The sequence below is a fragment of the Podarcis vaucheri genome (assembly GCF_965113315.1).
Source record: "Podarcis vaucheri genome assembly, chromosome: 1".
In the NCBI taxonomy this organism is placed as follows: Eukaryota; Metazoa; Chordata; class Lepidosauria; order Squamata; family Lacertidae; genus Podarcis; species Podarcis vaucheri.
Genome location: NC_138759.1, coordinates 128031368 through 128058938, shown reverse-complemented (window position 1 = coordinate 128058938; position 27571 = coordinate 128031368). Strand labels below are relative to the sequence as shown.

Below are 27571 nucleotides of genomic sequence, written 5' to 3'. Positions count from 1 at the left end.
CCATTTAAAACATAGACATTTTACTTTGAGATTGGGGGCTGGTTATGCAGAGTGAGGGTACATAGGCCCTCTCTTACAGGCTACTGTCTGGATATTGTGAATGCAGCCAGAAGCTTTAAGCTTCAGTGGTGCCTGGTTCTGCTTGGGACTGGTAGGGCAGAGACAGTAGATAGAGGCAGAGCCAACTAATTCTAGTCTTGTCCACATCTGTCTCCCTGCTGGGTTCTTTAAGGGAGCTCACTAAGCGCTGGTTGCAGGCTGTTTTGTTAGAAAGACCCATTAAAATTGGGTGTGCTAATTCCTCATTAAAAATCCAGACTTGAAAGCTATGCTTTTGTTTTTGAAAGTCCTGATGCTGTTGTTTGCCTGCTATAACATTATCAGGGCCTGTCCTTCCATTAGGCCAGGGGTCAGCAACCTTTTTCAGCCATGGGCTGGTCTACTGTCCATCAGACCATGTGGTGGGCCGGACTATATTTTGAAGGGGGGGGAAATGAACAAATTCCTATGCCCCACAAATACAGTGGTGCCTCGCAAGACGAAATTAATCCGTTCCGCGAGTCTCTTCGTCTTGCGGTTTTTTCGTCTTGCGAAGCACGGCTATTAGTGGCTTAGCGGCTATTAATGGCTTAGCGGCTATTAACGGCTTAGCGGCTTTAAGAAAAAGGAAACAAACTCACAAGAACTTGCAAGACGTTTCGTCTTGCGAAGCAAGCCCATAGGGAAATTCGTCTTGCAGAACGATTCAAAAAACGGAAAACTCTTTCGTCTAGCGAGTTTTTCGTCTTGCAAGGCATTCGTCTTGCGGGGCACCACTGTAACCCAGAGATGCATTTTAAATAAAAGGACACATTCTACTCATGTAAAAACACTAGGCAGGCTCCACAAATAACCCAGAGATGCATTTTAAATAAAAGGACACATTCTACTCATGTAAAAACACGCTGATTCCCAGACTGTCTGCGGGTCAGATTTAGAAGGCGATTGGGCCGGATCCAGCCCCCGGGCCTTAGTTTGCCTACCCATGCATTAGGGGCAAGTGATTCAGATGGCTCAAGTAGCAGTTGCTGGGGGGAGAAACAGCAAAGTGTTGGAGAAAGAACACTCTGTACTTCCTGGCCTGCCCCAGGCCTCCCAGGCTAGTTTACTATTCTCTGGTGTGTTGGAAGATGCTGTCTCATCAGATAAAAGCAGTGGGTCAAGTGTGGATGAGTTGTTCCAGCCCAGGAGTAGGATTGCCATCATTTTGATTTTGGGACAGGGCTTCTGTGTGTAAGTAACTGCAGCATGCAGTGACGGGGCGTTTCTGTTGCCTAGTAGTTATGGAATCAACACTTTTTGAATACAAAACCTCTTTATCAGGAAAACAACAGCTTTTGTAATGAACGTATAATGTTTTGGCTTATAAGAACTTGGAAAAATAAAAAAAATCCTTCCAGTAGCACCTTAAAGACCAACTAAGTTAGTTCTCGGTATGAGCTTTCGTGTGCATGCACACTTCTTCAGATACATGCACACGAAAGCTCATACCAGGAACTAACTAAGTTGGTCTTTAAGGTGCTACTGGAAGGAATTTTTTTATTTTGACTATGGCAGACCAACACGGCTACCTATCTGTAACAAGAACTTGGAAGATATTAACAGTGTCGTGCATGTCTCCTTTAAAGGTCCGGTGGATGAACATGTACAAAGGAGTATCTGAGACTCCCTACAAAGAAGAGGTTGATGCTACAAATCTTGTCGCATGTTGGAAAGAGTGCCTGGAGAAGTCTGATTACTACAACAGGAGAAAAGCAGCAGAAGAATTTAACAAGCAAAACTACTGGAAGAAGAAAGGGATTGAGATCATTCCTATGCTGTTTTCGGTTGGATTTAATACCACATATTACCACCAGGCAAGCTTTTTGATACTCCAGAAATCTACCCATCTACAAAGTAAAGCAGAGTAACAACAGTCAAAGTTGTTAGAAACATACAGGGCAAACAACAATTTGTTTGGGTACAATGGCACAGGGGGAAAGGGTTAAGCCTTCTATCCTCTGGTGCCACATTCCCAATTCAAATGTCCATCTCTTCCTAGATCTCCACTTACCATTAAATAAACTGTGGGACACCCATCCACAGATCTGTTGCCAACTTGTCTAGCTGCAGGTCATTGCCCCACTCCCCCAGTGTATTGAGTCTCTGCTGTACAATGCATGATTCCAGGGGTCTTGGCAGGGTTTGTGTTTCCATTGGAAAATCAAGGCACAGCGGAGACTGTAGTGTCTTTAAGAAATATGGTTTATTTATACATATTCAAACCTGAGTCTGAATGAAGAGAGGGTTCTGAGCATCACATCTCAAGAGGGATCAGCACTGGATTCAAAGGCAGCCCAAATGCCACCTCATTGTCTCCTCTACCAGCCCGCATGACATCTGGCCCCACGCTTCTTCCCCAAAACCCTTGCTAAACGCAGCCCAAGCTTCATGCAAAAAGGACACCTTTTTTTACATGTGGTGACATCATGCCCCTGCAACCCGGGCAACCTTCTCCTCCCAACTCTTCTGTCCACTACTCAGTGGTGGGTGAGGGGACAGTATTTGCATTGTCAATCACTCTTAATGTCCCAGTACTCTGCTCTTTAAGACAGTGTTTCCCAACCGGTGTTCCGCGGCACACTAGTGTGCCGCGAGACGTTGCCTGGTGTGCCGTGGGAGGGAGGCGGGCGAGTCGGGCGGTGAGAGGCGGGGCGGCGGCGGCGAGGAGAGGCCGCCCAGCGCGGGGCTCTCGCCGTCTGCCTGCCTGGCTGCCTGCGTGGCGCTGACGTCACGGGGCTGTAATGTGCCCAACATATGCACATGCGGGGCAGCGAGCGAGCTCCCTCCCACATCCCATCGCCGCTCGCTTTGGCCGGCCTACTGGGCTGTCGCAGGCGGAAGGCCTGCGCATGCGCGAGGTTTTCACGCCTTCGGGATTCCCTTCACGCCTTCCTCCTCCCGGGTCCTTGAGAGCGCGGGAAGTGGCAGCGCGAGACCGGCGTTGAGCCTGGTAGGTATTGCGCTTGCCAAGGCAGTCATTTGGGAAATGAAAACTTGCAAAGCAAGCAACCAGTTCAATCTGAAGTACGTGTATGCTTAATATCCTGTATCTGAAACCTGTTCTGCCCCCTCCCCCACACTTGGTGCCATTTTCATCTACACATGCAGCAGAGTAAGTTGACCCAGAATAGTACCAATTCAGATGGCAGATGGGAGAATGACAGTGCTGAATGCTTTCCCATGTAGAACAGTCCCTGCAAATAAAAACCTAGCATATTTGGAAGAGGGATGCTAGCCTAACCATTACCTTCTATGCTGTTACTATTTTTTTATTTTTTTTTTACATAAGTAAAAAGTGACCTTTTCCCATCTGGCATGGTGGTGTGCCTCGAGATTTTTTTCATGAAACAAGTGTGCCTTTGCCCAAAAAAGGTTGGGAAACACTGCTTTAAGACAGCATCTTAAAAAGCAGAGACATCACCTTGCCAACAAAGGTCTGTATAGTTAAAGCTATTGTTTTCCCAGTAGTGATGTATGGAAGTGAGAGCTGGACCATAAAGAAGGCTGAATTCCAAAGAATTGATACTTTTGAATTATGGTGCTGGAGGAGACTCTTGAGAGTCCCATGGACTGCAAAAAGATCCAACCTATCCATTCTTAAGGAAATCAGCCCTGAGTGCTCACTGGAAGGACAGGTCCTGAAGCTGAGGCTCCAATACTTTGGCCACCTCATGAGAAGAGAAGACTCCCTGGAAAAGACCCTGATGTTGGGAAAGATGGAGGGCACAAGGAGAAGGAGACGGCAGAGGACGAGATGGTTGGACAGTGTTCTCAAAGCTACCAGCATGAGTTTGACCAAACTGCGGGAGGCAGTGGAAGACAGGAGTGCCTGGCGTGCTCTGGTCCATGGGGTCACGAAGAGTCGGACACGACTAAACGACTAAACAACAACAACAACACTCTGCTCCCCTTCCTTTCTTAATGGCACCTATATCAGCTCATCTCCTGAACAGGAAAACAAGTATAGCCTGTATTTCTACATTGCGCTGGCACCTTCCCTTAATATTCCAAATATTAGCTAAATTGCAACATCTAAGAATTTAGGAGGCTCTGCCCCCCCCCCCCAACTCATAACAGTATCTATTTATTTGGAGTATTTCTATTCATTTTAAACATGGGTGAGACATAGCTTTAACAATAGCACAGGGGCAATTTCTCCCCCCCCCCCAACAGTTCGGAGATGGGAATTGTTTCAGCTTTTTGATTTGTGCCCCATCTAGAAAGGATGTGATCAAGGGTGCAATGTGCAGCCATTAAAAAGAATTGGAAATTTACTATTCACCTGAATTAAATAGAGACATGACAGATTTCTCAGTGCGCTCATCATCCTTGATTGTTGACTAAGCTGGCTGGGAATTGTAGTCCAACATTATCCAGGGACTCAAAGTTGAAGAATGTTGTTATAAGGAGCAGTTCTCTTTATCCTGTCGCCAGGCTTCAAGAAGGCTCCTAAAATACCAGACCAAAATCTCATCTAGTCAGTACCATCACTGGCAACTGCTTTCCATCTGAGTTCTTTCCTAACCCTGCTAGTACCCCAAATTCTCATCAAGTGACTGAACCTGGGACCTTATCAACGTGTCCTTTTTTCTGCCACTGTGGGATATACCGTATTGTTTGCTCTATAGGACTCACTTTTTCCCTCCTAAAAAGTAAGGGGAAATGTGTGTGTGTCTTATGGAGGGAATGCAGGCTGAACAGCTATCCCAGAAGCCAGAACAGTAAGAGGGATCACTGCTTTCACTGCGCAGCGATCCCTCTTGCTGTTCTGGCTTCTCAGATTCAGAATATTTTTTTTCTTGTTTTCCTCCTCCAAAAACTAGGTGCATCTTGTGGTCTGGTGCGTCTTATAGAGCGAAAAATACAGTATCTTCTTTGGCTCCTGAAATGTTTTTCTGTATCAAATCATAGTAGGATTTGATTTGATGGATAATCAGTTTGTTATTTTTCTGTAGGCTATAGCTCTGGTCCACATCTATCTGGATGGGTCTGTGCTGGTGTCCCATGGTGGAGTGGAAATGGGACAAGGAATATACACCAAGATGTTACAGGTAGTACGAAATATCAAACAAAGCTACTCACTCCTTTGCTAGTTAATTGTATATGATCCAGTTTACATCTGTGTTTTTAAAAATAGAGAAAAGTTTCAATGTTTATACTTTCTGAGCTAGATAACTAATTTTCCAACAAGTTTTGCTCCTGTATGTGTCTAACTGCAACTATAAATGTTATTTTCCCCTGTTGGTTTGAAGTTATGCTGTTAACCCCTGGTCAATATCTTTGTTTTCTAAACTAAAAGGTTGCCAGCCACGAATTGAAGATACCATTGTCTTACATACATCCTTATGAAACAACTTCAGTAACAGTACCTAATGCGGTGGTCACTGCAGGATCAATTGGCACTGAAGTCAACGGGAAAGCAGTCCAGGTTAGATACTTATCTGTGGCTATTGCTTATCTGAGAATTTCCCTCTTTCTGTTGTTCAGGGGGCTTTTGATATTTTGATATTGTTATGGTTTGTTCAAAATACTTTTGTGTATGTTCTCTTCTTCTGGCACACTGTGGCTGCGTATACACTATACATTTTAAAAAAGCATAACTTCCCCCAAAGAATATTGGAAACTGTACTTTACTCCTTCACAGAGCTACAATTCGCTAATATGCAATAACTCCCAGAATGCTTTGGGAGGAAGATGCGCATTGCATGTGCTTTAAATATATGGTGTGTACTACGATGATAACTCAAGGCCCGTAAACTGGATCACTTAATATTACGGCTTTGTTTTGGTTTTCTAAACTGAATTTTCCCAGCGTAAACAGATGCCAGTGTTGAATGCTGTTAAGGTTGTAGCTTAGGGGCGAGGAACCTGCAGCAGTTCAGAGGTTCTTTGGACTCCCGTCAGTCCCAGCCACCATAGCCAGTGGTCAGAAGTGATGGGAGTTGTAGTCTTAAAAAATACACACTGGAGGTCCTGCTGTCATTCTGTGCCCACTTACCTAGAAATAAGATCTAGTGAACTCAGCAGGGCTTGCATCTCACCAGATGTGTATTGGTTGCACTATAAAAACAACAACACTGAAATTGGAGAATTGGCTTCAGTGGGATTTAAACATTACAAACTTTATTTGAAATGGGGCCTCGTTTTCTAGCTGTTAGAGAGTTCAGACTTACGCCTGCACAGTGGTGCCTCGCAAGACGAAAATAATCCGTTCTGTGATTCTCTTCGTCTAGCGGTTTTTTTGTCTTGCGAAACAAGCCCATTGAAGGATTAGCGGATTAGCACTATTAGAGCTATTAGCGGCTTTTAGCGGCTTATCTGCTGATCGGATCAGCTGATAAGCGGCTTAGCGGCTTAGAAAAAGGGGGGAGGGGAAAAAACCAGCAGGAACTCGCAAGACATTTTCGTCTTGCGAAGCAAGCCCATAGGAGATTCGTTTTGCGAAGCACCTCCAAAATGGAAAACTCTTTCGTCTAGAGAGTTTTCCATCTTGCGAGGCATTCGTCTTGCGGGGCACCACTGTACTCACTTATACCCTTACTAGGAAGGACCATAGTGTTCTAGAGGGCTTGGTGGTCCAGGTTCCTTAGCTTGCAGGCCTTAATGAGGCTTGCAGACCTCCCCATTTGGCCCTGAGGCTGTTTAGCCACATCCACCTGATATCAGGTGTGGGCAGGTAAAACTACTGAACTTGAAGGAACCAACTACCAGACTTGGTATAAAGCAGTTTCTTAATATCCATTCTTTTTTGTTTATCATACTGTATTTAAGGACAAATGCAATTCTCAAGATCTTAGCTGTACTTTCCTTCATGAATTCCACCCTAGCTTCCCATTATTTTGTAATCTGTTGCAATACTCTACAGTTATTCTTTTAGAGTGCTCATTGCACATTATTTTCAGAGTGGTTATTTTATGCTGGGCTATAATACTCCAATCTGTTATTGCTCCTGGAAATGAAATTTGTATTTCTTTGATTTTGCATTTGAAAATGTATTCTAATTTCAGTATCCACCCAGAGAAGAATTTGTCAAAATCTTTTAAACAAATGAATAAAAATAAACAATGGCACTAAAAATTGTTTTTGACAAATTGCTCTCCTATGCTGAGGAAACTTTGCATATTTAATTTATCCATGTTATAAAGAAGTTTAAGTCCAGAAAAAAGTGCCAATCCTAGAGTACAATACTAAAAATATATATATTTTTAAAGTGAAACTTGGGTTTCATTATTGTTGACTAATTTGTCTTACCTTTCTTTGCCACCCTACTTCACAGAATGCCTGCCAGATTCTCCGGAAGCGGCTAGAACCAATAATGAAGAAAAACCCTCAGGGGAAATGGGAAGATTGGGTAAACATCATCTATATCTTAAAACTGAATTATGACCCAACTTGCATCGCATATTGTGATAGGAATTTTATGGTCTTAGATATATGGCAATGTTCATAACCGCATGTACATAGATCAGCACAGAAGACCGACCTGAAGCCATTTTGATTCCATTTGCTACGAATCTAAATAACAAGCCTTCCCCAACCAGGTGTCCTGCTGCACTGCAGCTTACCAGATCTGAAGAGGAACAAAACTTTCACCCAAAATGCAACTAATTAAGCTAGACCAAAATTAAATCTAAGCATGTTGTCCAATCTCAGATCCTGCACTGGTTCCAGATTCAATGTAAAACATACACAGTATTTTTGGAGAGATGTCAAAATCACAGGGCAGTTCACAGTCTATCAGTAGAGCTCTAGCCCATTTCTGCAGGACTATTTAACACCTGTTTTGTTAATGGAATATTGAAATCAAACCTTTATTAGGCATTGTACAAATAAAACCATAAAAGAGAAAATAACATGTAAGTGACTTGAAATATATATAAAAAGGCAGCGGTTGGCTACATACATATATATATATATACATATAGAGTCAGTGGTTTTCCTTGTTAACCTGCTCCTTGGAGGGCTGCTACCAAAAACTCAGCTACCCCCGCCGTTACCCTTTGGTCAACGTCGGATAGGCAGAATCCCACACATTCACCTTGCTGGGGTTCCAGGCCACCCAAAAGAGGGGACAGCACGCGTTGACGGAGCGTACTGTACAATGGGCAATGAAAGAGAATATGCTCTACAGTGTCCGGGACATTCATAGAACATCTGCAGAATCTCTTGTTTCTAGGGATGTTTTGATATCTTCCCCAGACAAATGCTGAGGGAAAAACATTCAACCGGGCCAGCATAAAAGCCCTACGTTGGGCTGGGATTATTAATTTAGTGACGTAATTGGCTCTGCTATCTAAGATATTTAAATCATAGAATATGGGGGAGCAAATTTTGTTTACAGCTGCCATAATATTTTGTCTCTCAACATCCTTTAGTCTAGTTAGGATATTATGGAAAATGTATTGCTCATTAGAATTGTACAGGGGCTCCAGCTCGATGCCTAAAGATTCAATCTTTTTTTCAAGGTACTGATACCATCTTGATTTATAGGAGTCTTCGAGCAAATCAGCGAGCAGGCTTGATGGAGGGCAGCGAAAATGGCAGCGTAACCAGTACTTTATTGAGGTGGACCAGGCCCAGTATTCCATTGTGTGTATGCCTATTTCTGCACACATTGTTTCATATTTGATCACAGCTGGGAGTCCAAGAATACGTCTCAGAAAGCTGGAGTGAATCTTTTTTAAATCACTCTTATATGCTTGGACCCATAGTGGGATTCCATAGAGTATCTGGGCTTTCACTTTTGTTTGAAATATCTGATTGGCCGCAGGAATAAATTGATTACCTTTCTGATAATAAAAACGGGCAACTGCTGATGAGGTGCACTTTGCCTGTTTTATGGCGTTTGTGCGATGATTTGCCCACCCTAAATTGCTCTGGAATAAGATTCCCAGATACCTATAGATTTTTACTTGTTGGATTTCTTGCCCTCTTATTTTCCATTTCTCTAGTTTCCAACCATTCGAGAAGACCAAAATTTTTGTCTTCTCATAATTTATAGAGAGTTTATTACATTCGCAGTAAAGGATCAGAGAAGATATAAGACGTTTCAGACCCAAACTCGTTAATGATAGTAGGACTGCATCGTCTGCGTATAATAAGAGAGGAACTGGTTTCTGATTAAGTTTAGGGGCGTGTGATTCTATTTTTTGAAGGTGATCTGGCAAGTCTGATAAAAATAAATTAAATAGAAAGGGGGCAAGAATACACCCTTGTTTTACCCCTTTCGAGTTTGGGATGTCTAATGAAAGGTGACCTTTGGTGCTAAGTTTGACTTGACAGACATTGGAAGAGTATAGATTTTGTATTAAAGTCAATAAGCGCTGATCAATTTTAAATTCTGCAAGTTTCCTCCACAGCTTTGGGCGGTCAATTGAGTCGAATGCACCACGAAAATCTACAAAAGCAGCATATATCTTAGATTGCCTTTGGGATCTATATTTTTCAACCAAATGCATAAGTATAAGACAGTGGTCTAATGTAGAGCAACCTTTGGAGAAACCTATTTGTTCTTTCCCTGGTAAATTTAGATTTTTCATCCAGGTAAGGAGTTTAGATAAAAGGTGCTTAGCGTAGATTTTCCCTATCACTGATAATAAGCTTATCGGTCTATAATTCCTTGGTTCTTTTGGGTCACCATTTTTAAAGATTGGGATAATTATTGATCTTAACCATATCTCAGGTATGATCCCATCTTTGTCTATGAGAGTAAACAATTGAGCTAAGGGTTCTGCCCACCAATCTATATAGGTCTTGAATAATTCTATTGGTAGACCGTCTGGCCCAGGAGATTTCCCCGATTTAAAATTTTTAACTATCTCTCTAATTTCCACTTCTTCTACCCTTGGCCACTCCTGGAGTTTATTGATTTTATTTTTAGTGGTCTCATTTCCTTTAAGTTCACTGTGTAGATTGTTAAAGACAGATGTAAAATATTGGGACCATTTGGATTCTGCAATTGGTGATTGGGTTAATTGATTTTCGGCTTTCAATCCTCCGTACACTAGATTCCAGAACGCTTTGTTGTTTTTACTCTGAATTGAGTCGAATAATTGTAGCCATTTTTGGGTTGCATATTTCTGTTTCTTTTCAGCCAGAGTGTAATGATATTTTCTTTTTTCATCAAGATAAGAGGGCTCTAGTTTAGTGCGATTATTTTTAAATGTTTGGCGCAGTTTTCTTTTTAGCTGGAAACATTCATTGTCAAACCAGGGGCTAGCGCTATGTTTAGGTATCCAAACTTTAAGTGGAGTACTAAGCTCTACAAACATTTGAAAAATTTCATTATAGATTTTCGGAATATCACTGTGGGGATTAGTGGTCTTTAAATTGGATAGTACTTGTTTTCTCAGGTTGGCTGTAAGCTTTTGCCCCACTACTGCACTCATTTCCTGGGACCATTTTAATTGAGTCATTTGTTTGTGTTGAGAAGGTTCTATGATATTATACTTGGTTATTTTGGTTTCATCCTTTAAGTTAATAGACAACGATAATGGCTGATGGTCGCTTTCAGTACGCGTTCCAATTTTGAGGTCCATGATCGAATTTATAATATTATAAGGGACAAGAATATAGTCGATGACACTGCATCCTCGGGGGGAGAAGTATGTAAACTCCCCGCTTCTATCGCCTTTTGTTGAACCGTTCACAATCTGCAAATTAAAGTTGTTACACAATTCAAGTAGGCGTAAGCCTTCGTTGTTTACAACCCTATCTCTGGAGGAACGTCCTATTTTCAGGGCATGTGCGATATCATTATCAGTATTCCAATTTAGTTTGCTACATAGTTGTTCATTGTTGGTTCCCACTCTAGCATTAAAATCACCTGCTATTATCAGTGAGGCATTTGGGTATTTATCGGTCAAATTTTCTATGTAGGAGGTTAGTTGTGACCAATTTTCACTGCTGCTGTTGTTTTTGGTTGGGGGGATATAGACATTTATAAGTAGCAAAATATCGTCTTTTTGTGTTAAAAGTAGAGCTTGTGCAAGTGGTAAGCATTTTTCTAGGTGCTTGATTTCAAACCCTAGGTTGTCTTTGATCATACAACAGAACCCTGCTTTCGGCCGGCCCTTCGTGTTTGTTTTCAATGCGGGTTTCGTATAGGAGGTGAATCCATTAATTTTAATATCTCTAGTTGACCATGTTTCTTGTAGAAGTATTAATTCAAAATCTTTAAAGAAGTTCATTAGGTCTGGGTCTCCGCCTTTGTTTCCCCACCCTGCAATATTCCAGGACAGTAAGCGTAGAATCCGTTTTTGCGTTGGTGGCTGGTTGGCAGCATTTAGTCATTCTAGTTCTGTTATTGAGTCCAGCGAGGAATTTTGTCTTGTGCAGATACAGCCATTTGTCGCTGCTTTCGGTGGGGAGGGTAATGGTGGATCCTCCCTTTCTTGATTTTCTTCCTTAACTGTTCCTTGTTCCTGAGAGATTTCTGTGGTTGGTGGACTGTTATGGACAGTAGGACTGATTTCAGTCTCTACTTCCATTTCTTTGGCCTCATTTGGTGTTGAGCTCAGTGTGCCAGGTCTGTTGGAGGTCATCTTTTGTTCGGCAATGTTAGAGTCCTTTGTAGTACTTAAATAAAGGGTACCTATTTCGTTTGGAGCTAGTATTTGATATCTCAGCCAGGAATTTGTGGTCTCTTTACTGGAGTTTTTCCATGCCATTTCATATTTTAAAGGAGGCTGGATTTGAAGCTCTGCATCTATACATTTGAAAGTTCCGTTAATGGAATATTTGCAAAGAATGTAAAGTAAAAATCAAGGTAAAGGATCCCTGGACGGTTAAGTCCAGTCGAAGGCTACTACCTTGCTTCAGCCGAGGGAGCCTGCGTTTATCCACAGCTTTCCAGGTCATGTGGCCAGCATGACTAAATCGCTTCTGGCGCAATGGGACACCGTGAGGGAAAGCAGAGTGCACGGAAATGCCGTTTACCTCCCCGCTGCAGCGATACCTATTTATCTACTTGCACTGGTGTGCTTTCGAACTGCTAGGTTGGCAAAAGCTGGGACTGAGCAACGGGAGCTCACCCTGTTGCGTGGATTTGAACTGCCGACTTTGCGATCAGCAAGCCAAAGAGACTCCGTGGTTTAGACCACAGCGCCACCCGTGTCCCTTAATGCAAAGAATGTAGGATTTGGCAAACCATTGTCTGATCTTGTAAGGCACTTCTTACTAGCTTCAGTGAAACTGCATGCTCGGGATTACTTCATTCTGATTTGTTATGCCTTATTAATTCAGAGATCCTTACTTTAAATTGGACGATTCTTCTAGTTTAAAAAACAAGAGTAGTCCTCATAAGGCTTTTCCTGCTCATTTTCATCATTGTCTTTTTAAATGGTTTTCAGTGTTCAAGAGTTTTAGTAGGGTGCCTCATTTATTTATTTTTAAAAATTCATTGAGTGTTGTGTTTTGGTCATAGCTGCTTTAATTCGTATTGTGAGCTGCCTGGGGTCTTGTATTTGGAGCAAGGTAGGATATAAATAAAATAAAATAAAGATCTTGCACCCGTAATGGACAAGCAACCTCAGCCGTCTCAATTTTAAACACAGAGGGGCTTCAGCCTGTGATGGGCTTTCCTACCCATCAGCGTAACACAGGCCACATTCAGACAATAATATCTCTGCCTGATAAGCTGAAACATGATCATCCAAACTGGTCTGGACTGTCGGACCCATGCAGGCAGCTGGTTGCAAGCTGTCAGTCAGCAAAGGAAAAAGAGACAACCCACCTTTTGCTGCGATGTTTAAATGTTTATAGTTCTGTGGGGCTGAATGGATAGCATAGGAAGCCTCAGTGCAGGCAGTTGTAGCTCTGGAAGACAAATAATAAATCCTGCCTGTGTCGTGCAGAGATAGAAAGTTCATTCTGAATGTTCCTTGTTATTTTGCTGTGTACACATTTATTTTTGAAATCTGATTTAAAGATATTCCTCTTGCAGATTGCAGAAGCTTATGAGGAAAGCATCAACCTCTCGGCTACAGGCTACTTCAAGTAAGGCATCTATCGTCGTTTCCTAAACTGCTGTCTTTTGAAGTACCACTAAGACTGATTGGGGTTGGATAGTTAAAAGTTAAGTCTCAAGCTTTGGATAGTGGACTTGATGCCAACTATACTCACTGTATATGTTACAACAAGGGGCTGTACTGTTTTCCAGGAGACCACATCTTATGTCGGAGGAGCCAGTGTTAAATGTAAGGCTTTCTTTCAGCCAGAACTCACAGGAACTTAGTTCTGGCACTCTTCAGGTGGCCGCCATTGCCATTACAGTGGTACCCCACAAGACGAACGCCTCGCGAGACGAAAAACTCGCAAAACGAAAGGTTTTTTTCGTTTTCGAGTTGCCTCGCAAGGCGAATTTCCCTATGGGCTTGCTTCGCAAAACGAAGCTTGCCCCGGGGACAGCGGGTCTTCTCTTTTGAAGCAAGGGGCGGCAGGGAGATCGCTTCTCCCCACCGCCCCTTGCTTCAAAAGAGGTCCGGGGGCAGCTGCCCCCGGACCTCTTTTGAAGCAAGAGGCTGCGCTTCTCCCCGCAGCCGCTTGCTTCAAAAGAGGTCCCGGACCTCTTTTGAAGCAAGCGGTTGCGGGGAGATCGCTTCTCTCTGCAGCCGCTTGCTTCAAAAGAGGTCCCGGACCTCTTTTGAAGCAAGGGGCGGTGGGGAGAAGCGATCTCCCGGTGCTCCGAAGCGGGGCGGGGGGCGGGAACACCTTCCCCCACCGCCCCGCTTCAGAACGGTGCTCCGAAGCGGGGTGGGGGGGCGGGAACACCTGCCCCAGCCGCCGGGCTTCGTAGCGCTGCTGCGAAGCCGGGCGGGGGGGCGGGAACACCTGCCCCAGCCACCCCGCTTCGGAACGCTGCTCCGAAGCGGGGTGGGGGGCGGGAACACCTGCCCCACCGCCGGGCTTCGTAGCGCTGCTGCGAAGCCGGGCGGGGGGGCGGGAACACCTGCCCCAGCCACCCCGCTTCAGAACGCTGCTCCAAAGCGGGGTGGGGGGCGGGAACACCTGCCCCACTGCCGGGCTTCGTAGCGCTGCTGCGAAGCCGGGCGGGGGGGCGGGAACACCTGCCCCAGCCACCCCGCTTCGGAACGCTGCTCCGAAGCGGGGTGGGGGGGCGGGAACACCTGCCCCACCGCCAGGCTTCGTAGCGCTGCTGCGAAGCCGGGCGGGGGGGCGGGAACACCTGCCCCAGCCAACCCGCTTCGGAACGCTGCTCCGAAGCGGGGTGGGGGGCGGGAACACCTGCCCCACCGCCGGGCTTCGTAGCGCTGCTGCGAAGCCGGGCGGGGGGCGGGAACACCTGCCCCAGCCACCCCGCTTTGGAACGCTGCTCCGAAGCGGGGTGGGGGGCGGGAACACCTGCCCCACCGCCGGGCTTCGTAGAGCTGCTGCGAAGCCGGGCGGGGGGGCGGGAACACCTGCCCCAGCCACCCCGCTTCGGAACGCTGCTCCGAAGCGGGGTGGGGGGCGGGAACACCTGCCCCACCGCCGGGCTTCGTAGAGCTGCTGCGAAGCCGGGCGGGGGGGCGGGAACACCTTCTGAAGGTGGGCGGGGGGCAAAAGTCTTTGTCCCCCCTGCCTGCCTTCCCAGGGGCTTTTAAATCGCCCCGGACAGCGGAGAAGTCCTCCGCTGTCCCGGGGCGATTTTAAAATGCCGCCCGCCAGCATTTTAAGATCGCCCGGACAGCGGAGAAGTCCTCCGCTGTCCCGGGGTTTTTTAAAATGCTGGGGGTGGGAAGAAAAGCCCTCCCCCCCCCAGCCTTCAGAAGAGGTCCGGGGACAGACTGTCCCCGGACCTGGTCTGAAGGCGGTTTCCCTAGGAACGCATTAATTGATTTTCAATGCATTCCTATGGGAAACTGTGCATCGCAAGACGAAAAAACCGCAAGACGGAGAGACTTGCGGAACGAATTAATTTCGTCCTGCGAGGCACCACTGTATAAGAAAACAATGAATGCGTTCGTGGAGAGTTCTGGCACCTCTTTTTCTAGAAAAATAGGACTGGTTAGATGGCATCAAAGAAACCCCAGGATTCCGGAATTGGGGTGTGGACCAGTGTCTATTGCCATAATCAGATAGGGTTCAACAGGAAAATACCCATTCTGTCATTGGGTAGTCCATCTCACAGCCAGTTTCTTTTTCTGCTTCCCACCCTGTGCTGGCAAAATACAGAGCGTTCAAGTAATTTGGCCTTTTTTTACATGATTTCTGTTGAGCATGCTGTAGTAAAACTGAAATCTAATATCTAAATGACTCTTTCCTTCCCCTCCACCCATCAGAGGATATGTCACCAATATGGACTGGAAGACAGGAGAAGGCCACGCATTTCCATACTACGTTTTTGGTACTGCTTGTTCAGAGGTTGAGATTGACTGCCTGACAGGTGATCATAAGGTAAAAACTGAGCACTACCTCCTCTTTGGCAATCATAGGCCACTGGGTGGTTTGATGGGTCTCCTTCGCTCTCTGTTTGGATATGAACTGCTCTTTAACTGAGGGAACATTGTGCCACTAGAAGTTTTGACAAATAGCCAATATGACTGTGTATCAAAAAGGAATAAACAGCCAGCCACTGGAGATGGAAAACTTCAATTGCTGTTGGAATGGACAACTGGGTTGTGCTTAAGACGCCCATATACTGCAACGGCTAGAATACTCTTACTTGTGCCTTGGTAGTATTACAAACTGTATCTGGAACCAGGCCCTGTCATCACAGCCATGTTTTTTGGAGGAGGACATACCTCAATGGGTACAACCCCTTATTTGCATAAAGTCCCAGATTTAATCCTTATAATTTCCAGTTGAAAGGATCAGGTAGCAGATTGTCTGGAGAACTACTGCCAGTGAGAGTATTTAGTACTGGGATAGTTGGATGAACTTTATAAGACAGCTTCATATATTCTAGCGTAGACAGACCATTGGCTGCACTAGAGTATGGCCACTCCTTACAAGATAATGCTTGGAATAGGATTCTTCCTTTGTCGGAACCCCGGACTATCTGGGACACAACAGTAAACCCCAAGTTTTCCAAATGCAAGAGAGGGGCCAAACATCAAAATGTCAGGTTTCTGGTTTCCATCCCTCTTCCTAGGACCCTCGTACCTACGGGACTGCCTCTCCCGGTATGCCCCACGGAGAGCCTCAAGGTCCATAAATAGCAACACCCTAGTGGTCCCGGGCCCTAAGGAAGTTAGATTAGCTTCAACCAGAGCCAGGGCCTTTTCAACAGTGGCTCCGGTCTGGTGGAATGCTCTGTCTCATGAGACTAGGGCCCTGCAGGATCTGATTTCTTTCCGCAGGGCCTGTAAGACAGAGTTGTTCCGCCTGGCGTTTGGCTTGGAGCCAATTTGATTCCCTCCCCCTCTTTCTTTTTCCTTTTTCCTTTCTCCTCCTGTGATGAGGCTGCATTTTAATATTTTAATATTTCACTATTTTAATTGTTGAATTTTAATCTTGTTTTTAAGTTGTATTCATTTAACTTGTTTTTATTATTGCTTGTTAGCCACCCTGAGCCCGGCCTTGGCTGGGGAGGGCGGGGTATAAATAAAAATATATTATTATTATTATTATTATTATTATTATTATTATTATTCCTTGTTCTGGTCAGTGGGGGGAATCATCTGGTACTCATATTCCGGAACTTCTGCAAGCATAAGTTCAAAAGGGCGAGTCAGGGCTCAGAGCTTCAGAAATATTCTGATGTGCTAGAAATTCAATTTTGAGGCCCCTGATATTGTGTTCATGGTTACTGTACTTTCGAGTTGGGTGTCCTTTGTCTTCTATTTTTTCTTAAGGCTTTATAAAAAGATAATGTGCTGACAACAGCTTATTTGTCCAACAGAACATCCAAACAGACATTGTCATGGATGCCTGCTTCAGTATCAATCCAGCTGTTGACATAGGACAGGCATGTACCAAGAGCTTTGAACTTACACTTTATACTAGCTGTAAGCAAGTAGATTGGGGCCTTTCTGAATGGTAAAAAAAAATAAATAAATGCCCTGTTGCATTTTATTCTTGGAGTGCTTCTTCCTGTAAGCCAGATGTCAAAGAGAACAACAACTACCAGGCTTTTAGAAGACATCTGAAGGCAGCCCTGTTTCGGGAAGCTTTTAATGTTTGATGTATTATAGTATTTTAATATTCTTTTGGAAGCCGCCCAGAATGGCTGGGGAAGCCCAGCCAGATGGGCGGGGTATAAATAATAAATTATTATTATTATTATTATTATTATTATTATTATTATTATTATTATTAATCCAGTGCCAAAAGTGCAATTTTCCGCCTGCATCTAATGGGTGGGTAGGAAGCCTTGCCGCTTGCTGGCCAAGGAAGCAGCCTTTCATGAATACGTTTGGTGGGCAGTCCTTCTCCAAAGTGTACTGATTTGGTACTCCCCTGTGCATAGTGCATCTGATTCAAGGAAAAGTAACATTTAGAGAGAGGACTTGAAAGGGCACCACAGCAAAGGGTATAAATGAAATGTCTTTCATATTGGAACTATCACTCAGTAGCCATTTCTCCATTAGCAAGTGATCTGCCTACATTATACAGTATTTTATGAATAAATTTACACCAGCTTTATAGCTGACACATATACCGTATTTTTCGCCCTATAGGGCGCATTGGCCCATAGGGCGCACCTAGTTTTTTGGGGGGCAGGGGGAAATAAAGGAAAAAAATTATCCCCCCCCAGGCGCGGGGCTGGGGTGGGGGAAGTCCGAGCTTCCCCCGACCCCAGCCCCCAGAACAGGCTGCTATCCACAAGCCTAGGGAGCCCACGGGAACTCCCGTCGGGCTCTCCAGGCTTGCGGATATCTGTCCGAAGCCTGGAGAGTGAGAGGGGTCGGTGCGCACCGACCCCTCTCGCTCTCCAGGCTTCAGCGAAAGCCTGCATTCGCCCCATAAGACACACACACATTTCCCCTTCATTTTTGGAGGGGGAAAAGTGCATCCTGTAGGGCGAAAAATACGGTACTGTACTTGTTTTTGCTGCCACTGAAGTCCCTATATAACAAAAGGGACTTCCTCTTTCAGTGATCGCACAGTTTATCCACCCTGCAGAATGAAAGCCCCGACAACTTCCTTGAAAACAGGCAGTACCTTTCCCCACCCCAACCATTCCCCAATTCATTTTTATTGTATTTTTATTAAGGGGTTTAGCAATCAGCATGTCTGGAACTGCAGCACTGAACACAGAGGAGTGTCAGAGCAAATTCCCAGCCCTCGTGGCTGCACAGGGAAAAGAGTAAATACTTTTGAGCAAATCACAATCTATTTAAAATGAAAATAAGAATTTATGCATTTTTATTCTGTCAGATTGAAGGAGGCTTTATGCAGGGACTTGGACTTTATACGATGGAAGAAATATACTTCTCCCCAGAAGGACAGCAGTACACGCTGGGTCCAGACACATATAAAATTCCTGCTGTCTGTGATGTCCCAGAGCAGTTTAGAATCTACCTTTTGCCAAACTCAAGAAACCCAATTGCAATCTACTCCTCCAAGGTAAACAACTTAAAAGTGTGGTGATGGATAATACATAAGAGGGTGTTTGGTACAGATTACCGTAGTTACTATTGCAATGAATCTCTAAGAGGCTGTTAAAGCATTCATCTCAAAGCAGATGCTCTAGAGATGGTTATCTCTAGAAACAAAGGAAGGCTTTTAAAGCCATTTTCTGATATTTTATTGCCAGTTTAGCCTCTTATGTTTCCCCATTCCAGTTAATGCCTAAATATCTTAAGTGGATGCTTTGCCAGTCTGGACATATTGTCTGCAATCTGCCAAACTCAGACTTGCACAACCACTCTTAATTTTAATGGGATTATGCAGAACAATTTATTTAAAAGTTTTTTAATTGAGTTTTAGCTGAGGTGTGGTGGTGACACCTTGCAACCATTTGTGAGGCAGGAGCTTGCATGCCCATCCAGAACAAGGTGACTATCAACTGGTGATTGGAAAAAAAACATTGTCTAAACCAGGGTTGGCAACCTAAGGCCCGTGGGCCGGATGCGGCTGAATTGCCTTCTCAATTGGCCTGCGGACGGTCCGGGAATCAGCGTGTTTTTACATGAGTAGAATGTGTGCTTTTATTTAAAATGCATCTCTGGGTTATTTGTGGGGCATAGGAATTTGTTAATATTTTTTTTTCAAAATATAGTCCACCTCTTGCTGAAAAAGTTTGCTGACCCCTGGTCTAAACTTTATGGATCTTCCCTTATCTTTGTGTTCCATCGTTGGTTGTCTTCATCTTCCTGCAGGGTGTAGGTGAAGCTGGAGTATTCCAAGCATGCTCTGTGTTTTTTGCTATACGGGATGCAGTGGCTGCTGCCCGGAAGGAAAGAGGATTGCACCGTGTTTTCACAATGGACAGTCCACTGAACACAGAAAGGATTCGCATGGCCTGTGTTGATGACTTTACAGAGATGGTAAATACTTCCTTAAAAACACCACCACCACCTTATATTGCATTCATTTTGTGCTTTCTTCCTGTTGGCATCACCAAGACACAGAAAACTGAGGCAGAGAACTGAGCGGCCCAGTATGACTGAGCAGAGCAGAGAACCTAGAATAAAATGGCTGGAGGACCATCTAGTCTAGTGGGCGTAGCCGGGGGGCAGCTGCCCCCCAAATAAGTAAAAATCAATACAAATCAATACATATCTGAGGTTCTGCCTCCCCTATGTTATAAGAAAACACTGCTCCCTTTCCCTTATGGGGTATCTAAGAGCCCGTATAGAGTCCTGAAGTAGGTTCTCTATCAGTAGGAGAAAATAACAGAGGCCAGCCAGAGAATATTGAGAAGCAAAGCAGCTAGTAAGCCTGATCTTTATTAACTGTTGCAACAGGGTGCTCCCCTCACACGCAAGAAAGGAGGAGGACCCAGAACAATGGTGTGCAAGCCCTTATATAGACTTTTTAAGTTGCCCTCCCTGTAGCCAGAGACCCCCACCCCTCAAAATCATACATACATCACAGAAGGAGCCGGTCTCCAACAAAATTCCTGTTTGTCAAGATACCTGATAATGGCCACCGATTCCTCTACCTGAGCAGCCTGGGCATTCTTTTGTGATGGTAAATACTTAGTTCCTGAATCCAGGTCACAGGCTCACCCTATTCATACTCAAATACGTTCTTAAGACAGGATTTGAGCAAAGAGACAATGGGGAGGCTTTCCCATTTCCTTCCTCACTGCAGAGAAATATTTGAGGTCAATTTGGGAGAGTCAAAATAGCTTCAGGATTGCTCTCCTGTACTATTTCAAACACGTGGTTTATATGCATGTGTTTGCCTTGTAAATTTACAAACATATGATTTATATATATGAGACCTTAGAATTCCTATAACACCTAACAAAAGCCTGCTTCCCTAACAAAAAACCTAGCTATGTCCATGTCCTGCCCCCGTTGTACTAGTAAAAAGGTAGCTATTTAAATGTTTTGTTTGTAAATAGAACATATTTTATTTATTTATTTTTTAATTTATACAAAATACAATTACATAAAACGATAGGAACATAATGAAATATTGTTGAAGCAGAAAAACATAGAATCATGTAATCAGAGCTGGAAGACACAGAAGGTAGACTTTCTAGTGCAACCCCCTGCAATGTAGAAAACTCAGCTAAAGCATCCATGACAGATGGTCACCCAACCTCTGCTTTTTGTTGTTGTTTAGTCGTTTACTCGTGTCTGACTTCGTGACCCCATGGACCAGAGCACTTCTGTCTTCCACTGCCTTCCGCAGTTTGGTCAAACTCATGCTGGTAGCTTCAAGAACACTATCCAACCATCTCATCCTCTGTCGTCCCCTTCTCCTTCTCCATCTTTCCCAACATCAGGGTCTTTTCCAGGGAGTCCTCTCTTCTCATGAGGTGGGCAAAGTATTGGAGCCTCAGCTTCAGGATCTGTCCTTCCAGTGAGCACTCAGGGCTGATTTCCTTCAGAATGGAGAGGTTTGATCTTCTTGCAGTCCATGGGACTCTCAAGAGTCTCCTCCAGCACCATAATTCAAAAGCATCCATTCTTCGGTGATCAGCCTTCTTTATGGTCCAGCTCTCACTTCCATACATCACTACTGGGAAACCATAGCTTTAATTATATGGACCTTTGTTGGCAAGCTGATGTCTCTACTTTTCAAGATGCTGTCTATGCTTGTCACCTCTGCTTAGAAACCCCCAAGGAAGGAGAGTCCAGAACCTCCCGAGGGAGATCCATCTTCCATGTATCATAAAAAAGTAAACAACACTTATTTGATCCCAGTTATTTGATGCAGAGGGGAAAACCTATTAGATGCAGTCCAAAAGGCGCACAGGGAGTTCTGTATACTGTATATGGGAGAATTTTTAAAAGCAAGTGGTCCTCACTGACCTGGTGCAAAAAGTTCTTGTCATTCGGAGGAGCCCTGGTTGCCTAGATAGAACACCATAGTCCCCCACACACTTACCTGGGAGTAAGTCCCACTGAAATCAGTGCAGCTTTCTTCTGAGTAGACGCCTAGTTATTTACTAGATGCAAGTCAGCAGCACCAGATGACCCCACTCAGCTCAGCTCGGTGCTGGAATGGATTTCACCCCAAGCCTTGCAGAACCCGGCCCCTCAGCAACATCCAAAGGCCCTGATCCACTTGGTGCTGGAGTGGATTGCACGCTGCGCCTTACAGAGTCAGGTCCAGGCTGCCACCGGGCCCAGACCAGGCGGTAGCAACAAGTAGCTGTGGCTCACTCACGCCTACCCATTGCAACCTCACCTCTGCCCGTACCTGACCTGGGAGTTCTGGATTGAGGCGCTACAGGAGCCTCAGCGATCGCCTTCTCCTGCCAGAAACAAACCAGGACTGCTCCAAGAAAAAGTGGGACAAAAAGGAGCACTAGGCCCTGGTGTGCTGCCCTCTTACCTGCTTGAGATTGGCCAAGAATCAGGATTTTATTTTTATTTTATTGCTCACTTACCTTTGTGGCCCCCTATTTATTTGTGGTCTCCTAGCCTCATACTGTGCCCCCCCCCCATTTATACATGTTTCACCTGTGGCCCCCTTGGAATATCCAGATGCCCACAACAATCAGACAGTAAGTGCTTCAAATACTTGAAAAGTGCTAAATAAAGCACTAGGGAGCAGTATTGTAAGTTAGAGTCCTGCTCCAAAAGATACAAACTTCAGTCCTGGGATATGACCAGAATCCTACCCTTGCCCTTGTTGTAAACAAAAATTGCCCTTTTCCCTTATGGGGTATCCAAGAGCCCATATAGAGTCCTTACATAGGTTCCCTATTGGTCGGAGAGAATAACAGAGCCAACCAGAGAATATTGAGAAGCAAAGCAGCTAGTAAGCTTGATCTTTATTGATCTGTTGCAACAGGGTGCTCCCCTCACACGCAGAAGAGAGGAGGAACCCCGAAAAATGGCACGCAAGGTCTTATAAAGACTTTTGAAATTGCCACCCTGTAGATCAAGACCACCCCCAGAAACATCATACATACATCACAGAAGGGGTGTAACCTAAGACCACCCCTCAGATACATCACACCTACATCACAGAAAAGGCGGTCTACAACAGAAATTTGAATACTGTTTTTCTCCTGTCGTTGTTTATCTCCTGTCTGGCAGGTTACTTGATTGGATTGCCTGGGTAGCCTGGCCAGTCTTTTGTAATGATAAATACTTAATTCCTGGGCCATGTCGCAGGCTCACACCCTAAAGGTAAAGGTAAAGGTACCCCTGCCCGAACGGGCCAGTCTTGACAGACTCTGGGGTTTGTGCGCCCATCTCACATCTATTGGCCGGGGGCCAGCGCTGTCCGAAGACACTTCCGGGTCACGTGGCCAGCGTGACAACGCTGCTCTGGCGAGCCAGAGCCGCACACGGAACGCCGTTTACCTTCCCGCTGGTAAGCGGTACCTATTTATCTACTTGCCCCCGGGGGTGCTTTCGAACTGCTAGGTTGGCAGGCGCTGGGACCGAGCAGCGGGAGCGCACCCCGCCGCGGGGATTCGAACCGCCGACCTTTCGATCGGCAAGCCCTAGGCGCTGAGGCTTTAGCCCACAGCGCCACCCGCGTCCCTGCTCACACCCTATTCATATCTTAAATGTGCCCTTAAGACAGGATTTGTGCGGAAAGAGACAATGGGGAGGTTTCCCACTTTGACCTTGCAGAGAAAACATTTGCTCAGTTTAGGAATCAAAATGGTTCCAGGTCGGTCTTCCTGTGCTGATCTATGTACGTGGTTGGTTCGTACATTTATGAACATTTCCATATATCTAAGACCTCAAAATTCCTATCACACCCTTCACCTTAGTTGCTTCCAGAGCCCAAGATACTGCACAAGGACAGTCAAGTCCAGCCACTCACGATTTTGCACCATATTATACTATATAATAAGAATAAGTATTATTACTTATCATTTTCAATAGGGAAGGCGGGGAGGGGGCGTGTCAGAAAACTATAATTGCAAAATAACTTTCAAAGGCTGCTCTTGGGAATATTTGACATCAAGTCTGTAGCTAATTTCCTGGGAATGAGCCCCATAGAACTCAGTGAGATTTACTTCTGTTCTCAGTTTGTATAGGTATGTATGGGTTTGGGCCATAATATGCATAACAGTTTAATATATATATTTTTTAAAAAATAAAAATCCTTTTTCTATACCTCATAGTAATAGAGATATATGATCTCTGGTTTGAAAAAGGCATTGCATGAAGTATCTCCTCTCCTGCTTCTAATGGCTCCCCCTCAAGGCCACTCCAAAACATTTTGCTGCTGAGGCAAAAGCCAAAGTGGTGCTCTCCCCTAACCATGCCTCATTCAATAAATGAAATTGTGTGGTGTTTCCTGTGTGCCTGGTGCCAGAGCAGGCAGGCTCTGAGCATATTCAGAGTGCCTCACCACAAGAAAATAAATATGCAGTTATGAAGCTGACTACATTGCACAAGAATTGATGCTTTTGAATTATGGTGCTGGAGGAGACTCTTGAGAGTCCCATGGACTGCAAGAAGATCAAACCTATCCATTCTGAAGGAAATCAGCCCTGAGTGCTCACTGGAAGGACAGGTCCTGAAGCTGAGGCTCCAATACTTGGCCACCTCATGAGAAGACTCCCTAGAAAAGACCCTGATGTTGGGAAAGATGGAGGACACAAGGAGAAGGGGACGGCAGAGGACAAGATGGTTGGACAGTGTTCTCGAAGCTACCAGCATGAGTTTGACCAAACTGCGGGAGGCAGTGGAAGACTGGAGTGCCTGGCGTGCTCTGGTCCATGGGGTCACGAAGAGTCGGACACGACTAAACGACTAAACAACAACAACATTGCACAATGGAGGAAGCCTCTGGGTATCCTTTGCTCTTGGGCTTCCAGTATATCAATAAACTCACAGGAGGGAGAAAGAAGTATAATGGGGTATTGAAAGGTGTGGGGGCAAATAAACTAATGTACACAAGCCAGAAGACACCCCCCTGTATGTGTGTGTGAACAATTTCACAATTGTAAGTTGCTCTGGGTTGCTCTGAGCAAGATAAAGTGATTAACAAGTTCAATAAATAAATAATAAAATAATAATAACTGTTCGTGCTGTCTGTATAGCATGCAGGTATGGACACTGGTAAAGTGATGTCTAAAAAAGTTCTGTTAGAGAGGGGGAAAACTAAACTACAGTGATTCAATGGCTGAAGTATGTACAGAGCAATATAAACTCGTATCTCACATGTTTCAATGCACTGTAGCTTTCCTCTCATTAAAACAAGTTTTATATTGGTTGATTTTCTTTTATTTCCTAATATGAAATTGCACATAAGAATAGCCCTTCTGTTTCTCTCGTTTTTAGATTCCAAAGGACAAGCCTGGGACCTATAAACCATGGGCTATTGAAGTAGACTAACGTCTTGGTTTTCCGCCAAAGTTTTTCACTTTTGTATGTTCTTCCTCATCAGAAGAGCAGTTGCAGTCTAATCACACACAAGAAGGACAATGATATTAATTTCAGCTGTGCAGGATTTTTAAAAATTATATTGATGTACGAAAACAAATCTGTGAATTTCAACAGGCGTATAATCAAGCATAGATGTCGTAAAAGAAATTTTAATTCCAAACTGTGAGAATTAGCAACTGTATCTCTACATCTGTGATTTGTGTTCATATTGTATTGTAATGGCCATTGACATCTACATCTGTAACTGTAGGCATATAAAATGCTGTAATTAGGTGGCTGCCTACCAGGCACACAGATACACCTCAGCTTTTATTCAGAGGAGTTAGAGGGGTGAGATTGTTGGTTTGGCTTTGAGGATCATGCGGGTGTAGGGAGAATCATTTAGTAAATGTTAGGGCACCGGGGAGAGTGCTGAAGTACTCATTTGGCTTATACATTCTGTCCCTTGCCAGTTAAGCAGACCTTCTCCTGGAACTTGCCCAGACTTGGTATTCAATTAACTTTTACTCAGAGTAGAGCCACGTAGCAATATCTCTTGTTAAGGAAACTGAAAACTCTCATCAGCAGAAAGTGACCACGTGTTGCCAAGGTGCGCTGTGGAGGCAAGCAAATTTTACTTGCAAAATAGGAACAACTCTGGACTACATTGCAAGGCAGTCACAAGCCGCTGGTCAGTTCCTCAGCCTGAACATACCTGTGCGGGTGGTATCAGACCCATAAAAAGGGAAGCAGTTAGCCGGTAAAATAATGGTCAAGTACTTTTAAAGCATTAACTTTAATCATTTATTATCACCTTTGCTCGCATGATGATTTGAGAACTATTATTTTCAAGAGATTTGACACATATGCTAATAAAAAAATTGTTGTTATGAAACTGTATGAGTCACAATGAATTACTTATTTCATTTTTGTATTTTGCTGTCTCCCCAAGGAGTCCAGAGCAGCCTACATAAGCTCCCCTCACCTCCACCCCCCCCCCAGGTTTTAAATTTTCCCCTCACAGCACTCAAGAGTCAGGCTAGGCTAAGTGTATGAGATTCACCAGGCATTACATAATGGGCTCCATGGCCAAGTGAGGATATAAACCAGAGCCTCCCAGTCTTTGACCTTGCCAGTCAACTTCCTAGTCAGTGCTTGTGTAGTTTATGGCTTTGCAGTCACTGCCATAGAATTTGCTACCCTGCACAGTTTTCTCCCGAATGTTGCAGGCCTAGGGCACAAGCAGATCTCACTCTCGCTGACAAGTGATACCATAATGAAACAAAAAAGATAAGCTGCCACCTATTATGGAATTAATTAATTAATTAGTATACTGCCCATCAGCTGTATATCTTAGGGCAGTTCACAACATAAAAACACAAGATTTTAAAAAATAATAAAAGTGAAAGCAAAGCAAAGCACTAACCCCCCACTCGCTCTACACAGAAGCATTCTCAGAACATGAGATACCTTGCCACAATCAAGTAATAATGCATTTCAGCTTAACACAACTTGGCCAGGCCATTGACTGGTGTGCCAACCGTAAGGATAACACCACCTGACTACAGAGCAGGGTTGTTGTAACTCAATTTCGGCTCCAGCCCCTGTAATGAAGGCATGAGTGATAGGTCTCGAATCCTGCACCCCACCTGCAACACGGGAATAATTATTAATGATGATGATGATGGACAGTGCCGGAAGTGCCATCAGGCAGCCCTGTTTAGGGAAGTTTTTAATATTTAATGCTGTACGTATTGTTTTTAACACTTGATTGGAAGCCGCCCAGAGTGGCTGGGGAAACTCAGCCAGATGGGCGGGGTATAAATAATAAATTATAATTATTATAATTATTATTAAATTTACAATTTCCTCGCACTAGAAAACCCGACTGCGTTTAAAAGCAAATGAACCTTTGCATATTTTCCCCTCCCCCTTTTTCCTTTGCCTGATGGAAACCGCTGCCACCAAATCACTGCAGAGTTGGAAGGGGTACCCAGTGTCATCTAGTCCAACCCCCCGCAATGCAGGAATCACATACATACAGAAACGCGGAAACAATAAAAGTCATAAGCACCATTTATTTATTTTGCAAGCTCTCATTGTTGCGAGACAGACAGACAGACGAAACTTCAAAAGCAAACCAGAAAGTCTGGGCTGCTTCCTCCTACGGCGATAACCACATGGCCTCCTCCGCCGCTTAAGTCCCCCTACTTCGGCTCAATGGATTGCGCCACGAAGTATCCCGGGCCATTCCCGGAAAAGGACGAACCTGGACGCGTCCACTTAGGGAGGGGAGGGGGAAGCGGAGAGCAGAGTCTCGTTTCAAACCCCGCCCAAGGGAACGCAGCCCATTGCTACGTAACGTAGTTCGGGAGGGGGCGAGCTGGACGAGCCCATTTCCGAAATAAACGGGGGTAGGGTAAAACAAACACGCTTGCTTCATTTTTAACTTGAACTTCCTTTCTGTATGAGGAAATAACCAACCAACCCCTCACAATAAAAAAAAACCCAGCCGGCGTCACGCACTCGACCCTCAGCACGACGCGCTTCGCTTCTCTCTCCCCCCCCAACTGTGTGACGGCTGT

General features: G+C 44.6%; 1 protein-coding gene across 1 annotated transcript in view; it reads left to right on the top strand.

Annotated features, from left to right (window-relative positions):
• The window catches only part of LOC309525028 (aldehyde oxidase 4-like), an 83573-nt gene extending 58060 nt beyond the window's left edge, over positions 1-25513 (top strand). Inside the window, exons 26-35 of the mRNA XM_082210367.1 lie at positions 1668-1895; positions 5037-5132; positions 5381-5509; positions 7358-7432; positions 13025-13077; positions 15363-15477; positions 16925-16990; positions 18403-18591; positions 19347-19514; positions 24903-25513. Coding sequence (XP_082066493.1) covers positions 1668-1895; positions 5037-5132; positions 5381-5509; positions 7358-7432; positions 13025-13077; positions 15363-15477; positions 16925-16990; positions 18403-18591; positions 19347-19514; positions 24903-24956 — 1173 coding nt within the window. The 3' untranslated portion in view covers positions 24957-25513. The remainder of the gene's footprint in view (positions 1-1667; positions 1896-5036; positions 5133-5380; positions 5510-7357; positions 7433-13024; positions 13078-15362; positions 15478-16924; positions 16991-18402; positions 18592-19346; positions 19515-24902) is intronic.
• Positions 25514-27571: the final 2058 nt, after the last annotated feature.